The 12,467-nt window shown below is 35.4% G+C and overlaps 1 protein-coding gene across 1 annotated transcript in view; it reads right to left on the bottom strand.

Annotated features, from left to right (window-relative positions):
- The window catches only part of PPFIA2 (PTPRF interacting protein alpha 2), a 643,396-nt gene that overhangs the window by 204,679 nt on the left and 426,250 nt on the right, over positions 1–12,467 (bottom strand). The window contains exon 4 of the mRNA XM_007953155.2: positions 768–932. Within this exon, the coding sequence (XP_007951346.1) occupies positions 768–932 (165 nt within the window). The remainder of the gene's footprint in view (positions 1–767; positions 933–12,467) is intronic.

Genomic DNA, 12,467 nt, shown 5'->3' with positions numbered 1-12,467 from the left:
AGAAATTATCAGTTACTTTGCAATGAAGAGCCCTAAATCCTCCTCTATAAATATTAAAGCTTTCTTAAAATTTTTTGAAATTAATTATTTGAATATCACAAAATTGACATCACGGCATAACCCTTACTAATCTTCAAAGGATATTTTTGTCATATTGACTTATATAAGTCAAGAGAACTTATCCAAGTAACAGCTAATGGAAGCTTACAACTACTTTTAGAAAGACCTAAAAGCACAGTTTTCTATTAATAGCTTATGCTATTACATGCAGAAAATGTTAAAAATGTATATGTGTGGAAGATATTAGGGACCAGAAATAATACTGAATACTAATACAAATCTCTAAAAGTTAAAAAAGTAAAACTAATTTGCACTTCAAAGCATGTGTAATTTTCCATTGTAATCTCTTATTTTGACATCTGTAGACATGTATTTCAGAGAAAAAAGGGGAGAGAGAGAGAGATGGACTGAACATTAAATTTCAGCCAGCTATCTGGAATAGGGACATGATGAGCCATTATAGAAGCTGAATTCTGATAAGCCACAAAGTCCCTGTGTTAAAAATAGAACACAGTTATTAAAATTACCAATGTACAATTAGTTATCCAGTTGCATTTTTTAAAAAGAATAATTTTTCATAGACCACTCAAGTGTGTTCCTCTGAACTGACTTACATCAGGAGCCCGATGAGTCAATGAACGAGGACAAGGTACCTGATGTTGATGACGAAACACAGTTAAGCTTGAAATCTTTTGTCCAAACAGTACCTTTTCATCCAAAGCCTTGTGGTGCTCAAACAAGGATTTCAGTGCTTTGAGAACTTCAACTTCACTGGATACTCCTGAGGGGGACTGAGCTTGTCGTTTTACCACTGTCATTCTTAGCGACCTTTCATGTCGTGACACAAGGCACTCCAAATGCTCCAGTAACAGCTATTGGATTTAACAGAAAATGCAATTAGTTGATGGATACAAGTCTCCAATACCTATAAATGACTTCTGTCTAAAATATTATAGGCTCACATAGTACCTAATGATAATTTTAGATTGCACAGGTTACAATAAAGAACCACAAATCTGAGTCTAACCCAGAGTTCAAAAAAATACCCTAAAAATAAGTTCCATTTCTATCATATAACAAGCTTTTTAAGTTAAAATTATCATGTAAATTATATGCTATCCTTTAGCAAATTTGTAAAATTCTGTATGGGTTCAGTACAAACAGAACACTTAATATGGTATGTGTGATCAATCCAGTAATTTTCAAGGAACATTGCATGATGCATAGTGATTTTTTAAGAGAACAGTATTAAAATTTCAAAATCTACTGAATTCATATTTGGCAATTTTAACATTACAGATTAAAAAGTAATGACCATAATCATTGTAATATTGCTTGATGTTATAGTGATAATCATGGATGATTTAATAACATGAACTTAATAACAATAAATCTTTAAATTACAATATAGAAAATATGTGCAAGTAGAATAGTAACAGATTTTCAGTAGTCATTTTGGGGAAGAAGGTGTTAAGAAAATAATTTTTAAACTGTGTACTCTGAAACCCTATGTCTCTCAACATAGCCTCTGGGGACATGATGGAGGTCAGGGAAAAGGCCAGTATTCCAAGCTGTTCTAGGCTTTATGTTCTGACTGTTGTCTGATGAGTTTTGCTTTGAAATGATTCCTGAAGTGGGGTTGCACTTTTGTTTCATTTTAAAAAGAAGTTCTACTGCTAAAAACAAACTTACATGCAAAGAAAAAAAGACTACTGAGTTAAGTTACTATCAAATATTAAAATTTTTCTGATGAAGAATCACATCTGACTGGTTAGTTTTGTTAGAAATATTCTCAGAAGAAAGCTCAAATTACAGGTTTTCAATAAGTGGGTCTCTGTATAAGTAAATAAAAGAAAATAAATCAGAAGTTAGCTAAACAAAAGAGAAAATACTGCTGTAAGATATAGGGGTGGAAGGAAAAAACTTAATCTGCAAAATAATTTTGATTTGTACAATATCACTATCTGATTCAGTGTCACATATCAGTGTCACATTTCTTAGTGCTCAATGAGTTAATTTCTTTCCATTTACTGTCACTACTTATGGTTCAAAGAGATAGAAATAATTGCCCTCTTATTTGCAGAAAAGGACACAAATATCCATGAACACAAAGACCTGTATAGAACAGTAGATAGGAGTCATATTTAAGCACATAAAATAATATTAATAGTCTTCCTATATAAACATGACACAATATTTTCAGAGATTTCCTTTTGTTTATCAATCTATAATTCTATTCATAGCCTTCTCTTCTCCTGAATTCTGCAGATATTTGTGTGCATTGGTTGAATTCAAACTGTTTCACATTGGTTATGGGCCTTTGCTTGGAAGGAAGATGGGGCAATCTACTTCCATAGTGATACTGCCTTGGAAACCCAAGGAGGCGTCGCTATGAGTCCTGGCCGACTCGACGGCACACAACAACAACAACAATATGGGCCTTTGCATAAATTTAAAGCCAGCTGCTGATGAGTTGATTTCAAATCATGGCAACTCCACGTGAGTCAGAGTAGAACTGTATTCCATAGGGTTTCAATAGCTGATTTTGGAAGTAGATGGCCGGGCCTTTCTTTTCTGCTACTTCAGTAGACGTGGACCTCCAATCTTTTGGTTAGCATCCTAATGTGTTAACCATTTGTACCACCCAGTAATGCCATGAACTTAACTCTACCTCTGCAACATCATCTGGTGGCAAACTCTGTGCCAACCATACTGGTCTACTTTCAGTTCTTCAGTTGCATAAGCCTTTGCATATGTTGTATCCTTTACCTACAGAATTCTCCTTTTGGTTCCTCATTTGGCCAACACTTTCTCCTTCTTCAGATCTTAGCTTAAATTTCACCCTCTCAAGAAGGTATTATAAGGAGCCCTGGTGGTTCAGTGGTTTAAGCATTTGGTTGTTAACCAAAAAGTTCGGCAACTTGAACTTACCGGCCACCCCATCAGAGAAAGATGAGGCAGTCTGATTTTGTAAAGCTTTACTGTCTTGGAAAGCCTATGGGGCAGTTCTTCTCTGTCCTACAGGGTCATCCAGAGTTGGAATCGACTGGATAGAAGTTGTTTTTTTTGTTGTTGTTTTGTTTTGTTTTTAAGGAGGCATTTGCTGACTACTCCATGAAAACTAGATCTCCCCATTTCCTAACCTCCATAATTTTGTATTTTAGTTCCTTGCTCCTTTAACACATCATGATCTATAATGCTTAAAAAGGAGGCAGTTGTCGTTCAGTGATAGAATTCTTGCCTTCGCTGTGAGGGACCTGGGTACGACTTACAGCCAATGCACTTCATGCATGGCCACCACTTGTCTGTACTGACAACTGTGTGTCACTATAATGATGAACAGATGTCAGCAGAGCTTCCAAACTAAGATGGATTAGAAAGAAACATTTGATGATCTTCCAAAAACCATTCATTGAAAACACCATGGATCATAATGGTCCAATCCACAGTGGATTATGGGGCTGTCCCAGGACAAGGCAGCACTTTATTCCATTATGAGTAAGTTTACCAACTCAATGGCCAACTCCGTGGTAATTAACAACAACAACGTTTGAAAAGTCATTTTACTAAATTTCATTCTATGTTTCAATGAAATATAAGCTCCATGAGGGCAGGCATGTATGTCTGCCTTGATTATCTCTGTATTTAGTTTTGGCTCAGTTCCTCACATCAACTAGATGTGTTATAAATATTTGTTGAATATATGAAAGAAAGAATAACTGTAGTCAATTTTCCTGTGTACATTGCTGGCCTGTACCAGACCTAGGTATGGCTAATTGACATTAATTTCTAAAAGCTTAAAGTAATCAACAATGTTATATACACATATGTTTTAGATAGATGATACACTTATAAAGAAACCTAATCCAACGAGAAAGCTGGGCTCTCTGTAAATTAGTGATATCTTGTTTTATACTGAAATCAATGAATATTTCAGTATTTAATATTACATGGCATTGTATATGATAAAGAAATGCATAAGGTATAATCCTTATCCGTTAGGGGGGAAAAACCCACAATACATAATTTGAGTAAAATAGTAGAGTTATAAAGGACATCTGTTATTAGTGACTACTTAAATCTTTTGACCACACTCCTAACATTTGCTAAAAAAAAAGAAAAAAAAAAAAAAAAAAACTACAATTTTCATTTCTCTGTGCAACACCAAAAACCAAAATCTCACTGCCATTGAGTTGATTCTGACTCATACTGACCTCCATTGGGGTTACAAGGTTCCTCATCTTCCTCCCCTAGAGAAGCTGGTGGGTTTAAACCACAGACCTTCTGGTTAGCAGTCAGATGTCTTACCACTATGCCACACAGTTGCTACTATTATACATCAAGTAATAAGTGAGCTGTGTAGGCAAATAGGTTGGGTAAAGGCATCTGTTTTGATCAATTGGGAGTTGCAGAGGAATCATGATTTTTAGTAAAAAGGAAAACAATCCTCTTTGTAGTGGAGCTCTAGAAGCTGGTCTTCAAAGTTCAGCATATATACTATATTTATAAAAATTTTTTAGTATCCATTACAATTCATTGTCTGCTTAAACTAGCTAGCTAGAGTGAATTCTGTTATCTACAGCAAAAAACACTCTGACTCTCAACTCATCAGTGGCCAGCGGTGGTAGCCAGGTACCACTTAGTTCTTCTGGACTTATTAGGGTCATGGAAGCCAAGGTTCATATGGACCATTAGTTCCCTGGGCCAACTGCTGCATTTTATTATATATATATTTATTACCTCTGGAAAGAGAATATAAGGTCCAAAAGAAAATGAAGTTATTTTTGTGTGTTTTGTTTTCCTATTTTGTTTATTGCTATATCATCACTGCGTAAAAGATTGGTAAAAGGATCATAAATACACATGAAATGAATGAAGAAACCATAATTAAAATAGTAGTCTATACCAGATATATCTATAGGCAACAACTCCTCAGAGAGAGAAGTGAGAATCTGGGCTATCTGACCTGCATACGTGTGACAATAATGATTCCATTATGGAAGCAACACTGTCTTCCAAGGTACATGGTGGTAAAGTAGTTAAATATGATCAGCTGAACTTTCTTGCGATAGACTGCTTGTGTAAGTTAGGCTTTGATGGACTTAGTCATGGCTATAATAGACCTTTTTGAAGTGCATGACAAATAGAAGAACCAAGAGGTGAGTTAGATACTTTGAACTCCACTAAAGTGTTTAAAGAAAGAAAATGAAAAGATTAAAGTTTTAAATTCTAGGTCAAGGCTCAATAACAGAACCCAGGAGTTGCAATGACTGCTATAAAACTCTCATATCTATTGAGACAGAGGACTGACATAACAAAAAGAAGATAAACAGATATTGAGAGGCCAGTGAATTACAATGTATGATGAATTCATAGCCTTACCCATTTTCATATATGAAATTCTTGGTCCCACTTAAAAAAAAAATGTGGGGATAAACTAAGAACTAGAAAAATGACTTTGGGGAAGATTCAGATGATTTTGAGTTACTCTGTCTAGTAAATCACAATGAATGTCTTTGCTTCTCTGTTGAAGTTGATTCTATTTTCCTTGAAGACCCTGTCAAGACTTTACTTAAAGAGGAAGCTTTGCTGTTCTTGCCCCACTCCAAATCCTCCTCCTTGTACCGGGCTTCTAATCAGACTCAGATTCTAGCATGGATTAAGCAACAAATTTCAAAGTCTATCCCAAGACAAGAAGGCTTCTAGATTGAAAGATTTGTATAATTTTGATAATTTGTAATGTCAGAAACCTAAGAATTATATATAGAAACATATTCTAATAGGTCTGAAACATTAAGGAATGAGCAATAACATAGATCTGTTTAATCAATATGGCTGTATTTATCAGAGAATCTAAACTTTACTTCCGTATCAAGCAATTGAAAGATTCAAATTATTTGCTCAATTAGTTAATTGGAGTATAAAGTGAGTAATTGCCTAGGTGAGATGAAGAAAAAATGCCCAAAATTCTCTGGTTATAAAGTAGAAGAAGAAAACCAAAGATTTATGGAGATGAAAATGGAGAATTAATACTACTCCTTCATTGTTTCTTCTTAAAAGACTAAAAGAACACTGCCTTCACTCAGGCATTGATAAATATATTGGTTGGCGGAGTACTCAGAATCTATAAAGCTCCTATAACAGCCTTTCATTGTAGACTACAAGTGAAAATCAAGAGATGCTGGTAATAAAACTGCTCCTTGATTGCCCTGGGGATGATAAAATCTTGCAGTTCAGGGGTTAAAAAATGATATTTAACCACATGAGACAGGTGGCTGTGTAATTGTTGCTGTTAGGTGTCATGGAGTTGATTCCAACTCATATTGACCCTATGCATAACAGAAGGAAACACTGCCCGGCACTGCCAGTGTATAAATAGCAAAGGTGGGTGTGGTTACTATGAAAGGAAGAATAGTTCGATGGCTAACCAATCAATGGACTGATACATATGATACAATGATCCTAAAGATGGTGCACAACCAGGCAATGATTCATTCTGGGTCATCATGAGCCAGAGCTGAGCTGATGGCAACTAACAACAACAAATTGATCTTAGAGTCCTCAACAGGTCAGTAAGTTCTCAGTTGTGATAATGACAACAACAAAAATAGCAATCGCTCCATATTTGAAGAGAGAAACTAATTTGCACTAATTTGCGTCCTCATAATAAAGTGTCTTAGACTTCTTCAAATTCTGTAGCTGTGTCACATTACAGTAAGAGATTACTGTAAATGAAGGAAAGGCTATATGCTCAGGACAAAAAAAAAAAAAAACCTGCGGTAAATCACAACTAGCTGCTTATCTGTGGTACTACTTATCTGCAGTAATTTTTTAAAATGATGCAAATTTTCTGACACCCCTCCAATTGAGAGAATCTAGGTAGGCTTGTGGGCTTGTGACTGTTTTCACCAATACAGCATGGTGGAAGTGACACCTTGTAACTACTGAGCCAGATCTCAAAAGGCCATGTAGCTTCTACCTGGTTCCCTGGAACATTTACTCTCGATTCCTGAGCTACCACATCAGACATCTGACTACTCTGAGATGGTTGTAAGGGAGAGGCCACATGTAGGTGGATCTGAAGTCTCCATTTTCCCGGTCCTGCAACCATTCCAGCCCCAGTGCCAGACGTGATAGGGAAGAAGCCATCTCAGTAGTGGATCTCTCATCTCCCATCTGTTTGATTCACCCTTTGCACCTGAGCTACAGTGGGCCCATATTGCCTTATGACAGCTGACTGTTTACTTTTTGGGAATTTTGTTAGCCAGTTTAACTTTAAAACAAATTATACAAACTTACAATAAATAAAATGTTAAAAGTAGCACTTCATCGAAGAAGATATACAGATGGCAAATAAGCATATGGAAATATGCTCAGCAGTATATGTTATTAAGGAACTGAAAATTAAAATAACATTCTGCCCTTATTAGAATGACTAACATCCAAAATACTGACAACACCAAATTTTGGAAAGGACATAGAACAAGAACTCTTGTTTGTTGCTGATGAGAATACTAAATGGTACAGCAACTTTGGAAGAGTCTGGCTGTTTCCTAAACATAGCCTTACCATACAATTCAGCAATTGCACTCCTAATTATTTATCCAAATGAGTTGAAAATATGGTCACACAAAAAGTTATGCATAAATATTTATTGCAGCTCTATTCATAATTATTAAATTTGAAAGAAATCAAACTATCTTTTAATATGTGAAAAGATAAACTCATATGTTCATATAATAAAATGTTATTCAGCTATAAGAAGTAATGAGTTATAAAACCAGGAAAAGACATGGAGAAATTTTAAATGCATATTTTTATTTGAAAGAAGCTATTCTGAAAAGGCTACATAGTGTATGATTCCAACTATATGATTCTGAGGGAAAAGCAAAATTACAGAGACAGTGGAAAGACAAGTGGTTGCCAAGGGCTGTGGGTACAGGTGGAGAAAGAAGGAGACAAATGAATAGGTAGAGCACAGAACAATTTTAGAAAGTGCAGCTATTCTGTATTAATACTCTAGTGGTAGATACATACAGTTTGGCATTTGTCAAAACACATAGAACTATACAACACAAAGAGTGAACCCTAATATAAACTTTGGAGTTTAGTTAATAATAATGTATCAATATTGATTCATCAATTATATCAAATGTTCTCCACCAAAGCTTGATATTACTAACACAGAAAATTTAGGCAAGGGTAGAGGAGGTATTTGGGAACTCTGTCATTCCTTTCTAATTTTTCTGTCAAACTAAAATAGCTCTAAAAAATTAATTTAATTAAAAAAAAAAAAAAGTAAAGGTGATGAACTGAAAACTTATAACGTACTTATTATCTTACATTTACCTGTGTTCTCAGGTCATTTACTTCTACTGCATCTGTATGGTAGAAATACTATATAATGGCTACATACTGGTCATCTTTTCCCAACTCTGCATTCACTGATATCATGTTGTTTGCTGGATGTCAACCTTGGTGGAAGTATTTACACCATGGAAACTGGCAAATGCTGCATATCAAGGGTTTTTTTTTTTTTTTTTTTCTGAGAAAAGAAAATTGTCAGCACATCACTGTCACTAGCTATTGAGTTTTCTGAGCAGACAACATCATGGAGCAAATAAATGCCAACACTACTATGCCTTTCTTAATCCCTGACCCACAGAATCTGTCAGCATAATAAAATGATTGTTTTGTTTTCGTCTATAAAAAAGACAGCTGTATTAGTTGGTGTATAGATGTTGGTACTGCTGCTTTTCAGAATTTTAATATGGAAAAGGGCATAACAAAAGATGGATTATAATGGAGCTTTTCATATGTGCTCCCCATTCACAAATCTTTTGAACATGCCCTCCATATTTGATACTTCCCCACATATTGAATTCTAGCTTTTCAATACAAGATCTAAGAAATATTCTTTGTCCATGTTTACCATTGAGACTTACTCACACAAAAGAGATTTGTCAAGTGAGTAAATATGTTGGTCATGAGACAACCACATGGTAGTAGCATAGGCTTCATGTTGCTGGGATTGAGGATAGAAGAAAAACTTAATTTTTCCATGTGGTTCTAGAAATTGTGCCAGAAACCTCAACTTAAAGATTTCTTCTATATGAAACCAGAACTGGATTGTGCCCGGCTATCATCACTGAATGTTTCCATTAAAGATTCTATAGAAGAATCGTGATCAAAAGAAGGAAAATGCAGAACAGACTTGCAAATTCTTATGAAATCCCACCTTTATGTAGCTACTGAGGCTATATGAACCCTTAAAACAATTGCTTGAGATAATCTTTAAATCTTAAATTTTAAATAAAAAAATATCCCCTGAATGTGAAGAGAAGAGTAGCACGGCCCCACAAAAATATTCCAGGAAATATTCTTTAAATCACATAATAGTTTAATTAGTCAGGAATTTCTGGCTTGAGCATTGAATTATTTTAAATACTATCTATATGGGATCACATTGATAACAGCAACTTGAAAGGTTAGATAGGAAACTGAGAGAGCAGTAATTCATGTTGATGGGGAGGAACAGTTTGGGGAAGGAGGCTGTGAATAGTTGCACAACTTAAATCATTTAATCAATTTAATTGAATTTTACATGGACAAATTGTTGAATTTGTGTGCATTCTCAACAACAAATAAACTAGGCTGTACTCTCTCCTCTCTTCTGTAATTGCAAATTCTCATCATCTATATAATAATGAAAAAGTATATACTTTATTAATATAAAACAAATTCATAGGATTGAAAAATTTAATCTATGCTGTATACTGCTCGGTATCTAGGAAAATATTCTATATGATATACACTTCATATTTATTTATTGAATTGGATTAATAATAAATTATCTAACCTGGAGAACATGGCCAACAATGTTCTCAAGTACCATGTAGCTCTAGATTTTAAAGTGTAGCATAGTGCCTACGGCACTTGACTGCTAACCAGAAGGCTGGCGGTTCAAACCTACCAGCCACTCCTCGGAAGGAAGGTTGGGCAATCCTACTTCCGTAGTGACACTGCCTCGGAAACCCAAGGAGGGGTCGCTATGAGTTGGGGCCGACTCGACAGCACATAACAACAACAACAACAACAACATATTAAATCTCAAATGAATTTAAGGTTTGGGAGCTCTGGTGGCATAGTACCCAAGGCACTTGACTACTAAGCAGAAGGTTGGCGGTTCAAACCCACCAGCCACTCCTCGGAAGGAAGGATGAGTGATCTACTTCCATAGAGATACTGCCTCAGAAACCCAAGGAGGGTCACTATGAGTTGGATCCGACTCGATGGCAGTGATTTTTTTTTTAATAGATTAAAAATGGAAAAAGAAGAACTTATGTATCATATCACTAACAGTGGAATAATTGCCAAACTTTACTGGAAGCTTCAACTTTAGTCTAAAGTGTAACACCTCTTCCAGAAGGCACTGTCTTTGTTATACTCAAAGGATTGCAGGAACTATGTGAATGGCCATTAATTCTATGCTGAAATTCACTATAAACGACCACAACCTATACACACATACACAAACACAGAGATAGATAGATAGATAGATAGATAGATAGATAGATATACAGACAGAAGGATAGGGAGGGAGATATAGATAGATATGCAACTATATAGAGAGGCGTAATGATTGGTAAGGCATTTGGCTGCTAACCAGAAGTTCGGTGGTTCAAACTCACAAGCTGCTCCATGGGAGGAAGATGGGGCAATCTACATTACATCATTACATAACTACCAAACCACTGAGATCATGGCCCATCCAAGGAGACAAAAACCTTAACCACCACATCCAGTGTTACTCTTCCCTTGTACCTTTGAATTCCTTACTGCCAGACATATGTCGTTAATATGCAAAATTGTTTGATAGTAGATTTTTAAATATTGTCATAAATGTAAAATGTCAGATAATGAGAAAGTCCAAAAGTGAGGATTAGTTGTGTATATACATGCATATGCACACATGCACACATTGGGGGTTGCTTAGACTAAGATCTGCCTTGAAAAGTAATCTGATCTAAGTACTCTTTCTTTTAGTTGATTTATTTGTGAGAGTTTCTAAAATGGTACATCTTCCTACTACATCTGAATTCAACACTCTTGTGAGCAATTGAAATTGGAATTCAAGTAGAAATACATTCTACCCTATAGACTAACTCAACTGAGCTAGTATGGTCACTTAACGCAAGACTAAACTCTACAAATTGGAACTTAAATATAGCTTGCTTTCATACTTGGCTCACACACCTATTCTTTGTATTCCAAAATCCCTAGTGTGTCTTACATACACAATTGATCCTCACACTGAAATAGCTCTTAGGAGAGCATATGTCACTTCTTGTTTATGCTTATAATGTGTTTACTATAGTGCCTAAGGCACTTGACTGCTAACCAGAAGGCTAGAGGTTCAATCCCACCAGCCACTCCTTGGAAGGAAATTGGACAATTTACTTGCGTAGTGATACTGCCTTGGAAACCCAAGGAGGGATCACTGTGAGTTGGGTCCAACTCAATAGCACACAGCAACAACAACAACAACATCATAGCAGTTTCATAAATATGTATACAAGAACACACCTGTGTATACATGCACACTCAAATGTCTTAATACCTGCTTTTGGCTAGTATCTTCCTTTTCTGAATTAGATTGAACATCTTCTCATTGAGGAAATGTGTTAGGGAGGATATTATTAACTTGTGTAGGCAGAGGACTGTTAAAAATGGAAAGTTATTCTTTAGTAATGGCAGGCATTTAGTTGTATCTGAACATTTATAAATATAGTTCCTTTGGCTCAAAATAAAAATAAGAGCATGATGAAGAATGTTTCAAATGTAACTAAGTCTTTCTCTTTTAGTTGATGTCCTTGGAGATGAAATTCCAAAAACAAACTCATTGCTGTTCTGTTGATTCCAACTGATAGTGACCCTACAGGACAAAATATCATTTTCCTGTAGTTTCCCAGGGCTATAAGTTTTTTATAAGTAGCTTCCATATCTTTCTCCTGCACAGCAGCCTGTGGTTTTGAACCACCAACTTTGGTTAGCAGTTGAATTCTTTCACCACTGCGGCACCAGGGCTCATTTCAAGATTAAATTACTGATTCATAATATATAATTGATATTGAGATTGGTTCTCAAAATCACAATTTCTTTTAAAAGTCATAAAACAAGTATATTCTAAAACATACCAAGAATATAAACCATAACTTAAGATATTAATCCATAAAAACATTTCAAATAGTTCTAATAAAAATAAAATATAATTGTGATAGGTGGAGCTGTGTGTCAACTTGGTTGGACCACAATTCTGTGTGATTTAAGCAGTTGTGATGTGGTTATTCCCATGATGGGATCAGATGATTATGTTTTGAGCAGCCAATCTGTTGAAAGGGAGTTTT

Source organism: Orycteropus afer, unplaced genomic scaffold, assembly GCF_000298275.1.
Source record: "Orycteropus afer afer isolate SDZICR_OR568_19922 unplaced genomic scaffold, OryAfe1.0 scaffold00375, whole genome shotgun sequence".
NCBI classification, from domain to species: domain Eukaryota; kingdom Metazoa; phylum Chordata; class Mammalia; order Tubulidentata; family Orycteropodidae; genus Orycteropus; species Orycteropus afer.
This window is presented reverse-complemented; position numbering and strand designations above follow the sequence as displayed.